General features: G+C 39.9%; 1 protein-coding gene across 5 annotated transcripts in view; it reads right to left on the reverse strand.

Moving 5' to 3' along the window:
* Window positions 1-18039, reverse strand: part of DPP6 (dipeptidyl peptidase like 6) — a 1193304-nt gene that overhangs the window by 332519 nt on the left and 842746 nt on the right. For all 5 annotated transcript variants that reach the window (XM_033192337.1, XM_033192339.1, XM_033192336.1 and 2 more), the window contains one exon: window positions 6691-6765. In XM_033192337.1, the coding sequence (XP_033048228.1) occupies window positions 6691-6765 (75 nt within the window). The remainder of the gene's footprint in view (window positions 1-6690; window positions 6766-18039) is intronic.

The raw sequence follows: 18039 nt of genomic DNA on the forward strand, positions 1-18039 counted from the left end.
CAAGTTGGCCTCATATTGGTTAAGACTAACATGTCAGGCATCGGTTAAGACTAACATGACAAAACAATCTGGACCATTATTTATAAATTCGCTTGCAAAGGAAAGATGGTTGGGCTTGAGACACAGGAATTCATTCTGGGATAAAAGGGCTTGAAGTGATGCTGACGGGTGTGAGATGCACTTCCAGGCAGTGCAGGGGCAGTTTCTGGTCTCAGTGGGCGGTGGGCAGGCTGTTCACCCACCGCCTTCTCAGAGGCAGAACCTGCTGAAGGTGAGACTTGCCTCCTGCTGCCGCAGCAGCTACTGGGCTGATGTGGAAAGGGTAGCAGGCCTCAGTAGAAATGGCACACACAGGCCCTGCTCTTCAGTTTGCCCTCTGAGGCCAGTGCAGAGGGAGACAGAGAGCTCCCTGTGATTCTGATAGCAGCCCTGATCCATGAGAATGTGCAAGGCCTTCGTCCAGCAGAAAACACTTGGATCAACTGGTTCCCAGAGGTGGGCTCAGGAAAGGCTCTGTAGACAGTGCAGAAAGAACCAGTCCAAGAGCACAAGAATCAAGAAAGACAATTCCTTAGCCACTCCTGGACAAAGATTTCATCCCTTATTGTAATGAAGAAGGGATGGCAGTAAATATCAGAACCATCTTATAATAATAGCTATATTTCTTGCAACATAGAAGCTCATATACACAGAATTGGCTGGGTGTGGTCGCTCACCCCTGTAATCCCAGCATTTTGGGAGGCCAAGGCAGGTGGATCAAATGAGGTAAGGAGTTTGAGACCAGCCTGACTAACATGGTGAAACCCCATCTATACTAAAAATACAAAAATAAGCCAGGTGTGCTGGTGCGTGCCTGTAATCTCAGCTACTTGGGAGGCTGAGGCAGGAGAATAACTTGAACCTGAAAGGCAGAGGTTGCAGTGAGCATCGCACCACTGCACTCCAGCTTGGGTGACAGAGTGAGACCCTGTCTCAAAAAAAAAAAAAAAAATTAGCCATGCGTGGTGGTGGGTGCCTGTAATCCCAGCTACTCAGAAGGCTGAGGTGGGAGAATCTCTTGAACCTGGGACGGGGAGGTTGCAGTGAGTCGAGATCACGCCACTGCACTCCAGCCTGGGCAACAGAGTGAGACACCACCAAAAAAAAAAAAAAAAAAGAAAAGACAAAAAGAAAAAAGAAATTCATATACTCAGAATTACCTGACTTGATTTGTAGCAGTTATAATTTAGTCCACAATATGGGTTCAATAATTTATAGCCCAATCCCTTATATTACGTTTATAAAGTCTCAAGTTATTTTTTAAAATTAAGATATAGATAAAGGTAACTGGACCAGATGGCTGCATAGAAGATTCTGGAATGTAGTTGGGGTTCACCTCACCAAACGGGTTTGATCAGGATTATCCATGTCAGGGTGTTCTTCAAGCTTTCTATGAACACAGTCCCTTAGAGAGCCAAATGGGTGAGTTGATAGGTCAACTCACCACCATGGCAGGAAAAGAGTAGCAATGTATCAAATATGAAAACCGCTTCCAATTCCTGCCATGAAAAGCTCAGCAGCAAACCATCTTCTCTCAGGACTGAGCAGAACCCATCTCTAAAGATGGGATTTTGGCCCTGTCAACACCCACGCTGTGAGCTTGGAAGCAGACCCCTCCCCAGGTGAGCTCTCAGATGCAACTGCAGCCTGGATGTCACCTTGACCACAGTCTTCTTTATAGAAGACCCTGAGTGCAAGGATCCTGCTAACTTGAGCCCAGATTTCTGACCGGCAGAAACTGGGATGATACATGTTGTCTGTCTTCAGCTGCTATGTTTTGGAATAATTTGCTATGCAGTGACAAGTAACTAAAATGGATCGGTTTATCTGTTTCACTTATATGAACAATTTATAAACAGATCAGAGTATCAACCCATTTTACTGAGTGGGTGACTGTGTGATTGGGATTTTAGGGAAAAACCTCTTAAAATATGACCAGATGTTGGGCAGAATTTCATTTGGACCACAGTGATGTTCCACTGGCAATGATACAATCATCTCAACTAACTCCTTTAAATATTGCAATGAAATTCTTCACAAATCTTCAGTGACTCTTTCAGAAATGATTCTTTAAGGAAGATATTTTTCTCTTAGCTCTTTGAAATTAATATTTTTAAATGATCTAAGATATTAATACTAGGCTATTTTGAGGCTCTCAATAATACATAGGGTTGGCATAGTTAAGATGAGCTAATTTGTGTATGTTCAAGGATGCTAGCCAAGCTATACATTTAGTGATATTAAAATAGTTTAGTAGGAAAAAGTATTAATATTTTTCAATGATCTTACAGAATGCATTTTACATTCTTTTTCTCTCTCCCCAAAGAGATCTGGAAATGTTTCTTATTTGTCAAATACATCTCAATATAAAAAAGCATGGCTGCTCTAATTAGATACATTTGTTTTAAGGCAATTTTTCTTTATTGGTATAGTTAATACAGTTTCAAATTAAAACTAAAAAATTGCTATTTCTCCAACGTCTAACTTAGCTTCAAGAGAATATTCAGAAACTGTATACTGAGAAATGTTATGAAATTTATGTATAAAGTAAAATAAAACTCATTTAGCAAGTGTCTCTTTGGAGCAGGAATGATATTTTGAGATAAAATAAGATGGTGTAAATAAGCACACATTGCAAACTATGATGCTGGTGCCACAGAAATACAAACACAATATTGTTTACTATTTTCCACATTCCAGACACACTACTTATAACCTATAGGTGTCTGAGGCTTGAAAAAATGGAAAACTGGGTTTGCTGTTTCTTGAATTTACTTGATAATTGATATTTGAAACATCTTTTTAAAGGCTACTTTTGAAGCTCTCAAAAAAACATAGGGTTGGCATATTAAGATAAGCTAACTTGTGTAAGTTCAAGGGTGCTAGCCAAGCTATACATTTAGTAATATTAGAAGAATTTAGTGGGAAAAATATGCTAATTAGCCTGATCTTACATTTCTAGAATAAACATGGAACGTTATTAGGATATTTCACAACTGAGATATTTTCCTTTCATTACATATTTTGTGGATTTGATAGAATTTCAAGAACTTGGATTGTATCTTGGTATAGTGCTAAGGGGTTCAGAGAAAAGATACACCACAAATATATTTGCTCAGTACTAAATGTACACAGATGACCCTGTGCTGGGTCCTCTGGGGTGGGGACAGACAGGAGATAAAAAGACCTGTCCCTGTCTTTGAGTATCTAACAATATAAAAATGAACAAATTAAATTAGTCTACGCCAAACAACTGGGAAATGATATAACATTGCAATTAGTCTGAATAAATGAGAAGAAGAGATACCCAATGCATATTCTAAAAATTAAACTTAAAAATCTTTCCTTCAACTCTTATTCTCAGGATGTTGCTGTACTATTTGTGTCTAAACTCCTTAATGATCTGGTCTTGTTCACTCCTTTCTCTTACCACCCATGCTGTGCTGGAAAGCTCTTACTCACTCCTACTTGAGCCACTGCCAAGGCAGCTGATTTCACGTAGGCATCCATCAACTCCATTCCAGTGAAATTGGATAGAGCCTTAAATGCTGGTCCTGGGTGTACACACGGAACTACTCTGTGCTCAAACATATACCCTGGAAGTGTAGGGAGCTGACACCTGTCAGGTCGCCCTTCACCACTGAGAAACAGAAGCCAGGTTCTCCCAGGAAGACGGCTCCAAGATGCAGTGCATAAGACTCAGTGGGTTGCTCAAGCAAACATAGCTGGTGAACATCGGAATGAGCCCTTGAACCTACGATTATTTGACTTCCAAGTCCAGTATCTTTGGGCAGGCAACACAGAGAAGCAGAGGTTGAAGAGATTATAATTACCCTGATGAAATATGGGGTAGTTAGTTTTTTTTTTTGTTTTTTTGTTTTTTTGTTTTTTTGTTTTTAGTGCAGTGGTAACCCAATATACCAAAATTTTATTGCAAATGAAAGATATACTGAAATAAATGAAAGATATCCAGTAATTGGGCAGTTGGTTTACACTAAAACATTTTTATGATAGTCTTTTTAATGAAAAGTTGAGTTGGTTCATATAAACAAGTTATACCAGCTGCCTCTGAGATACACACATAAGAATATATTGAGCTTGAATCCAAATAACAAATTATAGTTTCCTTAGAATTCCTTATAATTAGATTGGAATCACATGTTGTAATACCCACTCAGTAAGTGCTACGTAACCATCATGAGAATATCAGGAACTTCAAGAAACTTACCTGTTTAACTAGAGCTCTCAAATGTATTTGAATATGGAAACTTTAGTTGTTTCTAAGGAATACCAATGGATAATATAATATTATTAATTGATTATACTATTAATACAATACTAGCCATAATAATTACTGATACTAAATACTGATTAGGAAGTCCTGGTCTATTCCACTAATTCCAGAATCAACAGACCTAGACTCTTCCTTTGAAATTCACCCCTCCCTTTTCTAATATTACTTACATCTTAGTTTATCTAGTTAGGAAGATTTTCCTAATATCTAACTCCAAATTCTCATGCAGAATCCCAACCTCTTTCCCTTATAATTTTTCCTCCAGAAGAGCAGAGAATACTTGCTTGAATAGTCATGTATACAGTGACTGCTCGGTACTGAAAACTATTAAGGATTACTTATTTTATTCAAGTTAAAAGTATCTGCTTCTATAGACTTTTTTACATTTTCAATATTTTACCATTTTTATAGTTCTCTAAATACACTTCAAACTTTCTAGGTTTTCCTTCAGTTGAGAAAACAAACTGAAGAGTTTACTCCAAACACCGACAAATGCTGCTCAGTGAGAAAGGGTTATTTCAAGGTTCCTGTTTACAGCCACTGCTCCACATGGTGAAGACTCATCGTTAGCAAAATGATCCTCATCAAAATGGTTTCTGGTTCAGTGGGATCCCAGGCAACGCTTTCAAACAGAGCGTTGGGAAGCAGAAGAAAGTGGTGGAGGATTGTATCATGCACAGAACCACAGCACCGCTGACAAGAGCCTGCCTCTTGCAATCACATGGGTGTGGGAGCCCCTCTGTCACATTCTGGAGAACAAATACCTCACTTGGTTTTGAGGCTTCTGGGAGCAGAATGCTCATTACCTCCATCCCACTGTTGGGGTGCTCCAATGATGAAAAGATTCTCTAGGAAGAGAACCTGAAATCAATTTTTCTTTCTAGGCTTTTCTCACTCAGGTGTTAGCTGTGCCTCCTGGGGCAACCCAGAACACATCCATGAAAGACTTTCAAATATCTGCTAACATTTTTCTTTTACACAGGTGTGGAGATTATATTTTTGGTGGTTTTCAAGGGTGATGAAGGAAGCTGAAATGGTCTATGATCTGTGAACACTGCACCCAGGTGCCTGAGGCTGAAAGAGGCAAGTTTAAGGCTGTGTCTAGGTCATGCAGAGTCCCAAGCTGTTTAGAATGTCAAGTTCACCTACTGATCCCAATCAAAGAGATAAAGATACCCAATTGTTTCAAAGAATTTGGATGGAAAAAAATGAAAAACTTTATAGAATGGACGTTTAAAAATGGAAAAATGGAAGACTGAAACAGAGTCCAAACAATCTACAGCTGGAAGAATAAAGTTAAAATCTCCAGTAATCTAGTTGTCCAATCAACTTCTAAAAGAAAGTTTAAGAATTCAGAATTGAACTTGCATCTTCATGCAAACCAATATCCAAGCTTTCCCAGTGGATATAAACCAAAAAGCTTGACTGTCTCATGCCAGAGAAGATTCTCTCAAACTCACCATGGAGCCATTCTGACCTGAATTAAAATGCAGGAGTCATTATACCTCACAGAAGCACCCAGAAACTCCAATTCAAATGGTCTCAGACATGCTAGGGAGGCAGCAGTAGACTCTATATTTTATTTGACAAAGAGGAAAGTTCTTAAAATATACATTTCTACAGTTGCTTATCTCTTATAAACTGGACATCTTCTCCACTTATACAAATAAACTTCACCTTCCAGCTTATTTAAAATTAAAGAGCCAAAATGAAATGTGAAATACCAGCATGTTAAATGAAAAAACAAGAAGAAGAAGGAAGACCCTGGCTTAGGAAGTTTTATACTGCTACTAAAGCACAGTGAGATTTTACAGAAAATTATGGTGAAATGTTATGGGAGGCTTATATGTACGGGAAGTGCTAAAACTAGGCATTTATATAATGGAAGTGATAGCTTCAACTCTTCACTAGAACATTATGATGGCCAGGAGATAATTAACAAATTATTTCAGTTTAAGGAGTTGCTTTTTGTTCTTAGGATATTATTTCAGTTTAAGCAGTTGCTTTTTGTTCTTTTTGTTCTTAGGATAAAATCTATTATTTCATTGAGAAAACAGCCAGAAAAATAATTACACAGACAAGATTCGTGTCTATGAAGAAACAAATTCTTACCATCTTCCTAAGAAAAGTCTATTAAAAAGCCTCTAAAGTATGTGACGTTTTTCCCCTGCCAAGCAGATTTTTATCCCTTTCCTCTCTCCTAGGTGGCAGTATGATATGCAAAAGAGACTTCCAGGATGTACAACATATTTCTGGATTCAAAGATCACTAAGTATAGAAGAGTCAAGGAAATGTACTTAATGAGATATTAGAATAAAGAAACAATTCTTTTGTAGGCAGAAAAGGATAATACTCACTGGTTCCACATTGTATGAAAAAAGTGCATACTCTCTATCTGGAGATATTTCATATTTGATGGCTCTTAATGATTCCTAAAAGAAAAAATAGACAAAGAAGTTTAAAGCATTACATATAACAAGTCAGAATCTTGTAATAAAATTGTATCTGGTGGTGCCATTTTCAAAATTAATTAGCTACTAAAATGGCTGTATCCTTTCCTTGTTAGTTGAATAATATTTAGCTAATGGAAGTTTTTTCACATTTTATTTGTATTTTTTTTTTCAAATTTCAGCAAAACTTACTTATTGGACTTACTGAGACAAGCCAATATAAATAAGCATTAAAGGCTGGGCACGGTGGCTCAAGTCTGTAATCCCAGCACTTTGGGAGGCCGAGGTGGGTGGATCACCTGAGGTTAGGTGTTCAAGACCAGCCTGGCCAACATGGTGAAACCCCATCTCTACTAAAAAAATTACAAAATTAGCCAGGTGTGGTGGCACATGCCTGTAGTCTCAGATACTTGGGAGGCTGAGGCATAAGAATCGCTTGAACCTGGGAGGCAGAGGTTTCAGTGAGCCAAGACTGGGCCATTGCACTCCAGCCTGGGCAACAAGAGTGAAACTCAGAAAAAAAAAAAAGAAAAGAAAGAAAAGAAAAAGAAAGAAAGAAGCGTTAAAAAGCAAACTTTTCTACAAGACTCTTAACCTGTTGATATGTTTAGAAACCTTTTTCTCACTAATTCTAAGAAGCATATAATAAGCAGAGTTGTTACTAGAATAGAATCGCATTGTACACATTATTTTGCAACTTGCTCTTTTTCCAATATGGGCATCCCTACAAGTCAGTAGATAGAAGACTAACTATGACATTTTCCTTCAAATTTCTTCATAGTACAAACATCATCCCACATAAATGATACCATCAACTGTGCTGTTTTCTTTTAATTGCCCCTGCCCTCTGCACTGCAAGCACATTGCTCCACAGATACCCACCCCCATCCCCAGAGCCCACATTGCTGACCTGGTGGACATCACTCTATGCATGCTCAGGCAACCACATGAAATCACAGAGAGAGATGACAGAGACTAGAAATGACATCACATCGGCCGGGCGCAGTGGCTCACACCTGTAATCCCAGCACTTTGGGAGGCCGAGGTGAGTGGATCATCTGAGGTCAGGAGTTTGAGACCAGCCTGACCAATATGGAGAAACTCTGTTTCTACTTTAAAAATACAAAATTAACTGGGCATGGTGGTGCATGCCTGTAATCCCAGCTACTGAGGAGGCTGAGGCAGGAGAATCGCTTGAACCTGGAAGGCAGAGGGTGTGGCGGACCGAGATCGCGTCATTGCCCTCCAGCCTGGGCGACAAGAGCGAGACTCCATCTCCAAAAGAAAAAAAAAAAAAAAAAGAAGTGACATCACATTACGCTCCTCTGCACCTTAGTTTTCTCATGCAACAATGCCTTAAGGAAATGAAGGAAATGACTCCAAGGACTTAGGTTCCTTTGACTGAGTATGAACTCTTTAAAGAGTTCATAATATCGCATAGTGCATACCGTGGGATATACTTTAATTTAGTCACTCAATTCTCACCAAAGGGAGACAATCCATTCCTGTTATTTATGGTAGCTTTGTTCTATAAAGTCATCACGAACACTAGTTCATGTGGAACTAGTGGATACTGAACCATTGCCTCTAGAAGAGACTTAACGTTAGGTTCCTTTGAACCTCTGGTCACAACATTTTAGTCCAATGATCAATAGATAACCTTGTTTTATGTGTCTTTCTTTTTAAAGACATCTTATCAAATATATATTGTTGATTCATAAACATTGGATTCATGGCCAACAACACATGACTCATGCCTAAGCAAAGCTAATCTCAAAGATGTATTTTCTCCATAAGGCGCTCACAGCCTTCTTGCACTTAGTGACACAGTACTTCAGCACTATGCCTGGGACCCGCTTTCAACAGTGAGATCACCAGCATAAAGCGCAAACATGCAAAAAAAAGGAGCACCAAATGGAACAACAGAAAAGAACAGTGGTTCACAGTATGAAAGTTGAAATGAGAAAGCAGACCAGTGCTTTGTTCTGCTGTAGCTGGGAATGCCAACATTGGACAACTCAAATCTTTTGCCACTATGCCTCAGAACGGTGGCAAAAGTGCTGTGATTATCTCCTCGGGGCTGACAGATACATTTTATTACATGGGTGAATTTGGAAATACAGAAGCTGTGAATAATGAGAATAGATTATAAGCATTTCTAGTGAGCTCTTACTATAAACAATGTTGTAATAAAGATCCCAATCTATGTCTTTGCTGATATATGTGTGGTTTTCACATTTTCGTATACAATAGATATCCACGGGTGGACAATTTACAAGTTTTAAAATTAAATACATATTGCCAAATTGTTTTTCAAAAATGTTTTTGGAATGTGCACTCCCACCACAGATGTATGAATGTATGTTTTCTTCCCTTTTCTGGAAGCATAAGGTGTTTTTTCTTCAGTTTTGACCCTCCTATAGATGTAAAGTGGAGCCTCACTGATAGTTTAGTTTCTATTTCACTGCTTATGGATACGTTTGATCCTTACTATCCATGTTGTAGACAATGTTGATTTTATCTTTAGAAAACTGTCTATCCACTTTCCCTTGAAAATACTCTCCATGCTTCCATTTTTCTCCTCCTATTCATTTTTAAACTCCTGCCTGTCATGCTCTTATCCCCACCACACGACCACAATCTCAAGGTTATCAGAGACTCACTTTGCTAAGTGCCATAATTTCTCAGCTGTCATCTTACTTGGCACAGCTGACCAGTCTCTCTACTCCTCAAAGCCCTGACTGTACCTGGCTTCCTGGACACTCATCACCTGCTTTTCTCCTACCTCCCTCACCAGTTCTTTTCATGTTATTTTGTGCTTCTCTTTGTTTTCCTGAGCTCTGAATGTTGGAGTGCTCAGGGATTGATATTTGGATCTCCTCACTTCCTAGGTGGTGTTATCCAGTCTCATGGTTGTAAAACCCATGCACTGTCCGGCTGAAGATTGCAACATTCTTGTCTCCAGCCCAGACCACCGGAACCTGCACTGGACCTGGCCTTGAATTTCAGACTTGTCTGGCCAACTGCCTCCCTGACATCTCTACCTGAGTGTCACATGGATACCTCAAGTCAATGGGAATAGGCCCAGCCCTTCTACTCCACTCCCACCTGCTCAGCTCCTATAAACTTTTTCCTCTTCTCAGATAGTGGCAACCCCATTAGCTTGGTTGTTAGGTCAAACTCTTGGCTATCTTTTCTCTTTCCCTCTGTTTTACACACCTTACATCTATGTGGTTGGAAAATACCATTGGTTTACCTTCAAAATAGGTTTGGAACTATTTCTTCTTTTCCCACCACCATTACCCTTGTCTAAGGTGTGTGCATTCTTTCCTGAGGTACTATAGTGGCCTTCTACCTACTTTCCCAGGTGGCCAGGGGCATCTCTCAAATATGCAAATCACATCGCTCCCCTGGGAAACCCTCCCACAGCTTCCCATCTCACGTATGGGAAAAGCCAAGTCCTGACTGACCACGCAGCCCTGCTGGACACAGTTCCCTCTTAGCTCTCTGCGTCCATCTCCCAGTATTCTCCCCTCAGTCCCATCCCCTTCATTCCAACCACGCCAGTCTCTGTCCATTCTAGAGCAAGCCAGGCACACGCCATTCTCAAGGCCTTTGCACTTCCTCTTTCTTCTGCCTGAAATGTTCTTGACCTTTCATTTCTTTTGGCTTTTTTTCTCAAGTCACCTTCTAAGTGAGGCCTTCCATGTCCTTCAATGGCTAATATATCTAGATATTAACAGCCTTGCCTCTAACTTTTTATAACCCTTTTCTCTGATTTATTTCTCTAGGTCTAATCATATTAATACATATTATGTATTTTTTAACTTATTTATCTTGAATATTGTCTGCTTTCTTCATTAGAGTATAAACACCTTGAAAGGAAGATTATTATAATTTTTTATTTCTCTCAGCAGTGTTTTGTAGCTTTCAGCATACAGATTTTGCCCATATTTTGTTAAATTTATTCCCAAGGATGTACTATAATTGATGCTTTGTACATATAAAATACATGTATATTTTAGTTTAAATATCCAATTGTTTATTGCTAATATGCAAAATTCATTTGGGTATCTTGACCTTATTTTCTGTGGCACTGATAAATGTAATTATTTGTTCTGGTAGATATTTTCTGTATATTTCTTAGAATTTCCTACAAAATCATATTTCATGTGTATATAGGTTTTTCCTTTCTTTTCTATCTAGACACTTTTTATTTCTTTTGGTTGCCTATTGCACTCTAGAGAACTGCCAGTATAATGCTCAGTAGAAGTGGTGAGAGTGAAGAGCCTTGCTGTTTTTCCTAAGCTTAAGGAGAAAGCCTTCATTCTTCTCCATTGAGTATATTTGCAGTATTTTTAATAGATACATTTTATCAGGTTGAAGATATTCCTGTCTATTTCTAGTTTGCTCAGAGTTTTTATAATGAATGTGTGTTTAATTTTCTCAAATGCTTTTTCTGCATTTATGGAGATGATTATGTTATTCTGCTTTTTTAGTTGTTGTCTGTCAATATGGTAAATTACATTGCTTGATTTCAAATGTTAAACCAACCTTGCATGCTGGGATAAGCTACCATGATGTATTATCTGTTTTGATATACTGTTGGACTTAATTTGCTGGTATTTTGTTGAGGATTTTTGCATCTGTGTTCATGAGGGAAAGTCATCTGTGGTGTTATTTTCTTTCAACTTCTTTGTTTGGTTTCCATTTCAGGGTAATACTGGGTTAAGAAATGGACTTGGGCAATATGTCTTCCTCCTCTTCTATTTGTCTAATAAGTTTGTGCAGAACTGGTACTATTTCTTACATAAATATTTGGTAGAATTGATCAAGTGAATCAATTTGGTCCTTGAGTTTTAATATATGGGGCTTTTAAACTACAAATTCAGGGGCGGAGCAAGATGGCCGAATAGGAGCAGCTCCAGTCTCCAACTCCCAGCGCGAGCGACACAGAAGACCGGTGATTTCTGCGTTTTCAACTGAGGTACTGGGGTCATCTCGCTAGGGAGTGCCGGACAATCGGTGCTGGTCAGCTGCTGCAGCCTGACCAGCGTGAGCTGAAGCAGGGCGAGGCATCGCCTCACCTGGAAGCGCAAGGGGGAAAGGAATCCCTTTTTCCTAGCCAGGGGAACTGAGACACACAACACCTGGAAAATCGGGTAACTCCCACCCCAATACTGCGCTTTAAGGAAACAGGCACACCAGGAGAATATATCCCACACCTGGCCGGGAGGGTCCCACGCCCACGGAGCCTCCCTCACTGCTAACACAGCCGTCTGTGGCGATCTATCCGCAAGGCAGCAGCGAGGCTGGGGGAGGGGCGCCCGCCATTGCTGAGGCTTAAGTAGGTAAACAAAGCCGCTGGGAAGCTCGAACTGGGTGGAGCTCACAGCAGCTCAAGGAAGCCTGCCTGTCTCTGTAGACTCTACCTCTGCGGACAGAGCACAGCTGCAGCCCATTAGGGGAAGAGCGGGGGCGGTGCAGACGCGAACGACTCTGTCTGACAGCTTTGGGGAGAGCCGTGGATCTCCTAACGCGGAGGTTGAGATCCGAGAACGGACAGACTGCCTGCTCAGGTGGGTCCCTGACCCCTGAGTAGCCTAGCTGGGAGACATCCCCCACTAGGGGCAGTCTGACACCCCACACCTCACAGGGTGGCGTCACCCCTGAGAGGAAACTTCCAAAGAAAGAATCAGACAGGTACACTCGCTGTTCAGCAATATTCTATCTTCGGCAACCTCTGCTGCTGATACCCAGGCAAACAGGGTCTGGAGTGGACCTCAAGCAATCTCCAACAGACCAACAGACAGTCCTTCTGACTGTCAGACGGAAAACTATCAAACAGGAAGGACACCTATACCAAAACCCCATCCGTACGTCACCATCATCAAAGTCCAGAGACAGATAAAACCACAAAGATGGGGAAGAAGCAGGGCAGAAAAGCTGGAAATTCAAAAAATAAGAGCGCATCTCCCCCTGCAAAGGAGCGCAGCCCATCGCCAGCAACGGATCAAAGCTGGTCAGAGAATGACTTTGACGAGATGAGAGAAGAAGGCTTCACTCCATCAAACCTCTCAGAGCTAAAGGAGGAATTACGTACCCAGCGCAAAGAAACTAAAAATCTTGAAAAAAAAGTGGAAGAATTGACAGCTAGATTAATTAATGCAGAGAAGATCATAAACGAAATGACAGAGATGAAAACCATGACACGAGAAATACGTGACAAATGCACAAGCTTCAGTAACCGACTCGATCAACTGGAAGAAAGAGTATCAGCGATTGAGGATCAAATGAATGAAATGAAGCGAGAAGAGAAACCAAAAGAAAAAAGAAGAAAAAGAAATGAACAAAGCCTGCAAGAAGTATGGGATTATGTAAAAAGACCAAATCTACGTCTGATTGGGGTGCCTGAAAGTGAGGGGGAAAATGGAACCAAGTTGGAAAACACTCTTCAGGATATCATCCAGGAGAACTTCCCCAACCTAGTAGGGCAGGCCAACATTCAAATTCAGGAAATACAGAGAACGCCACAAAGATACTCCTCCAGAAGAGCAACTCCAAGACACATAATTGCCAGATTCACCAAAGTTGAAATGAAGGAAAAAATCTTAAGGGCAGCCAGAGAGAAAGGTCGGGTTACCCACAAAGGGAAGCCCATCAGAATAACAGCAGACCTCTCGGCAGAAACTCTACAAGCCAGAAGAGAGTGGGGGCCAATATTCAACGTTCTTAAAGAAAAGAATTTTCAACCCAGAATTTCATATCCAGCCAAACTAAGTTTCATAAGTGAAGGAGAAATAAAATCCTTTACAGATAAGCAAATGCTTAGAGATTTTGTCACCACCAGGCCTGCCTTACAAGAGACCCTGAAGGAAGCCCTAAACATGGAAAGGAACAACCGGTACCAGCCATTGCAAAAACATGCCAAAATGTAAAGACCATCGAGGCTAGGAAGAAACTGCATCAACTAACGAGCAAAATAACCAGTTAATATCATAATGACAGGATCAAGTTCACACATAACAATATTAACCTTAAATGTCAATGGACTAAATGCTCCAATTAAAAGACACAGACTGGCAAACTGGATCAAGAGTCAAGACCCATCAGTCTGCTGTATTCAGGAGACCCATCTCACATGCAGAGACATACATAGGCTCAAAATAAAGGGATGGAGGAAGATCTACCAAGCAAATGGAGAACAAAAAAAAGCAGGGGTTGCAATCCTAGTCTCTGATAAAACAGACTTTAAACCATCAAAGATCAAAAGAGACAAAGAAGGCCATTACATCATGGTAAAGGGATCAATTCAACAGGAAGAGCTAACTCTCCTAAATATATATGCACCCAATACAGGAGCACCCAGATTCATAAAGCAAGTCCTTAGAGACCTACAAAGAGACTTAGACTCCCATACAATAATAATGGGAGACTTCAACACTCCACTGTCAACATTAGACAGATCAACGAGACAGAAAGTTAACAAGGATATCCAGGAATTGAACTCATCTCTGCACCAAGCGGACCTAATAGACATCTATAGAACTCTCCACCCCAAATCAACAGAATATACATTCTTCTCAGCACCACATCGCACTTATTCCAAAATTGACCACATAATTGGAAGTAAAGCACTCCTCAGCAAATGTACAAGAACAGAAATTATAACAAACTGTCTCTCAGACCACAGTGCAATCAAACTAGAACTCAGGACTAAGAAACTCAATCCAAACCGCTCAACTACATGGAAACTGAACAACCTGCTCCTGAATGACTACTGGGTACATAACGAAATGAAAGCAGAAATAAAGATGTTCTTTGAAACCAATGAGAACAAAGATACAACATACCAGAATCTCTGGGACACTTTAAAGCAGTGTGTAGAGGGAAATTTATAGCACTAAATGCCCACAAGAGAAAGCAGGAGAGATCTAAAATTGACACTCTAACATCACAATTAAAAGAACTAGAGAGGCAAGAGCAAACACATTCAAAAGCTAGCAGAAGGCAAGAAATAACTAAGATCAGAGCAGAACTGAAGGAGATAGAAACACAAAAAACCCTCCAAAAAATCAATGAATCCAGGAGTTGGTTTTTTGAAAAGATCAACAAAATTGACAGACCGCTAGCTAGACTAATAAAGAAGAAAAGAGAGAGGAATCAAATAGACGCAATAAAAAATGATAAAGGGGATATCACCACCGACCCCACAGAAATACAAACTACCATCAGAGAATACTATAAACACCTCTACGCAAATCAACTAGAAAATCTAGAAGAAATGGATAATTTCCTGGACACTTACACTCTCCCAAGACTAAACCAGGAAGAAGTTGAATCCCTGAATAGACCAATAGCAGGCTCTGAAATTGAGGCAACAATTAATAGCCTACCCACCAAAAAAAGTCCAGGACCAGATGGATTCACAGCTGAATTCTACCAGAGGTACAAGGTGGAGCTGGTACCATTCCTTCTGAAACTATTTCAATCAATAGAAAAAGAGGGAATCCTCCCTAACTCTTTTTATGAGGCCAACATCATCCTGATACCAAAGCCTGGCAGAGATACAACAAAAAGAGAGAATTTTAGACCAATATCCCTGATGAACATCGATGCAAAAATCCTCAATAAAATACTGGCAAACCGGATTCAGCAGCACATCAAAAAGCTTATCCACCATGATCAAGTGGGCTTCATCCCTGGGATGCAAGGCTGGTTCAACATTCGCAAATCAATAAACGTAATCCAGCATATAAACAGAACCAAAGACAAGAACCACATGATTATCTCAATAGATGCAGAAAAGGCTTTTGACAAAATTCAACAGCCCTTTATGCTAAAAACGCTCAATAAATTTGGTATTGATGGAACGTACCTCAAAATAATAAGAGCTATTTATGACAAACCCACAGCTAATATCATACTGAATGGGCAAAAACTGGAAAAATTCCCTTTGAAAACTGGCACAAGACAGGGATGCCCTCTCTCACCACTCCTATTCAACATAGTGTTGGAAGTTCTGGCTAGGGCAATCAGGCAAGAGAAAGAAATCAAGGGTATCCAGTTAGGAAAAGAAGAAGTCAAATTGTCCCTGTTTGCAGATGACATGATTGTATATTTAGAAAACCCCATTGTCTCAGCCCAAAATCTGCTTAAGCTGATAAGCAACTTCAGCAAAGTCTCAGGATACAAAATTAATGTGCAAAAATCACAAGCATTCTTATACACCAGTAACAGACAAGCAGAGAGCCAAATCAGGAATCAACTTCCATTCACAATTGCTTCAAAGAGAATCAAATACCTAGGAATCCAGCTTACAAGGGATGTAAAGGACCTCTTCAAGGAGAACTACAAACCACTGCTCAGTGAAATCAAAGAGGACACAAACAAATGGAAGAACATACCATGCTCATGGATAGGAAGAATCAATATCGTGAAAATGGCCATACTGCCCAAGGTGATTTATAGATTCAATGCCATCCCCATCAAGCTACCAATGACTTTCTTCACAGAATTGGAAAAAACTGCTTTAAAGTTCATATGGAACCAAAAAAGAGCCCGCATTGCCAAGACAATCCTAAGTCAAAAGGACAAAGCTGGAGGCGTCACGCTACCTGACTTCAAACTATACTACAAGGCTACAGTAACCAAAACAGCATGGTACTGGTACCACAACAGAGATATAGACCAATGGAACAGAACAGAGTCCTCAGAAATAATACCACACATCTACAGCCATCTGATCTTTGACAAACCTGAGAGAAACAAGAAATGGGGAAAGGATTCCCTATTTAATAAATGGTGCTGGGAAAATTGGCTAGCCATAAGTAGAAAGCTGAAACTGGATCCTTTCCTTACCCCTTATACGAAAATTAATTCAAGATGGATTAGAGACTTAAATGTTAGACCTAATACCATAAAAACCCTAGAAGAAAATCTAGGTAGTACCATTCAGGACATAGGCATGGGCAAGGACTTCATGTCTAAAACACCAAAAGCAACGGCAGCAAAAGCAAAAATTGACACATGGGATCTAATTAAACTAAAGAGCTTTTGCACAGCAAAAGAAACTACCATCAGAGTGAACAGGCAACCTACAGAATGGGAAAAAATTTTTGCAACCTACTCATCTGACAAAGGGCTAATATCCAGAATCTACCAAGAACTCAAACAAATATACAAGAAAAAAGCAAACAACCCCATCAAAAAGTGGGGAAAGGATATGAATAGACATTTCTCAAAAGAAGACATCCATACAGCCAACAGACACATGAAAAAATGCTCATCATCACTCGCCATCAGAGAAATGCAAATCAAAACCACAATGAGATACCATCTCACACCAGTTAGAATGGCAATCATTAAGAAGTCAGGAAACAACAGGTGTTGGAGAGGATGTGGAGAAATAGGAACACTTTTACACTGTTGGTGGGATTGTAAACTAGTTCAACCATTATGGAAAACAGTATGGCGATTCCTCAAGGATCTAGAACTAGATGTACCATATGACCCAGCCATCCCACTACTGGGTATATACCCAAAGGATTATAAATTACTCTACTACAAAGACACATGCACACGTTTGTTTATTGCAGCACTATTCACAATAGCAAAGACTTGGAATCAACCCAAATGTCCATCTGTGACAGACTGGATTAAGAAAATGTGGCACATATACACCATGGAATACTATGCAGCCATCAAAAAGGATGAGTTTGCGTCCTTTGTAGGGACATGGATGCAGCTGGAAACCATCATTCTTAGCAAACTATCACAAGAAGAGAAACCAAACACCGCATGTTCTCACTCATAGGTGGGAACTGAACAATGAGATCACTTGGACTCGGGAAGGGGAACATCACACACTGGGGCCTATCATGGGGAGGGGGGAGGAGGGAGGGATTGCATTGGGGAGTTATACATGATATAAACGTCATGCACATGTACCCTAGAACTTAAAGTATAATAAAAAAAAAAAAAAAAAAAAAAAAAACCTCAAATTCAATTGATTACACCAACATCCAGTAATTCAGGTTACTTATTTCTTCACTGGTGAACTGTACTACTTGGTGTCTTTCAAGGACTTTTCTGTTTCATTTATGTTGTCCAAATTATTAATGTGTTTGCTTGGTGTCTGATATTGTTTTTTTTCCATCATCTTTGCTCTTGATTGATTTTATTGATCTTTTTGAAAAACAAGCTGGTCATTTTTTCTAACATTTTTCTGCTTTCTATGTAGTTGATTTCTGCTCT

The sequence above is a fragment of the Trachypithecus francoisi genome, unplaced genomic scaffold, assembly GCF_009764315.1.
Source record: "Trachypithecus francoisi isolate TF-2019V2 unplaced genomic scaffold, Tfra_2.0 Lachesis_group4, whole genome shotgun sequence".
In the NCBI taxonomy this organism is placed as follows: domain Eukaryota; kingdom Metazoa; phylum Chordata; class Mammalia; order Primates; family Cercopithecidae; genus Trachypithecus; species Trachypithecus francoisi.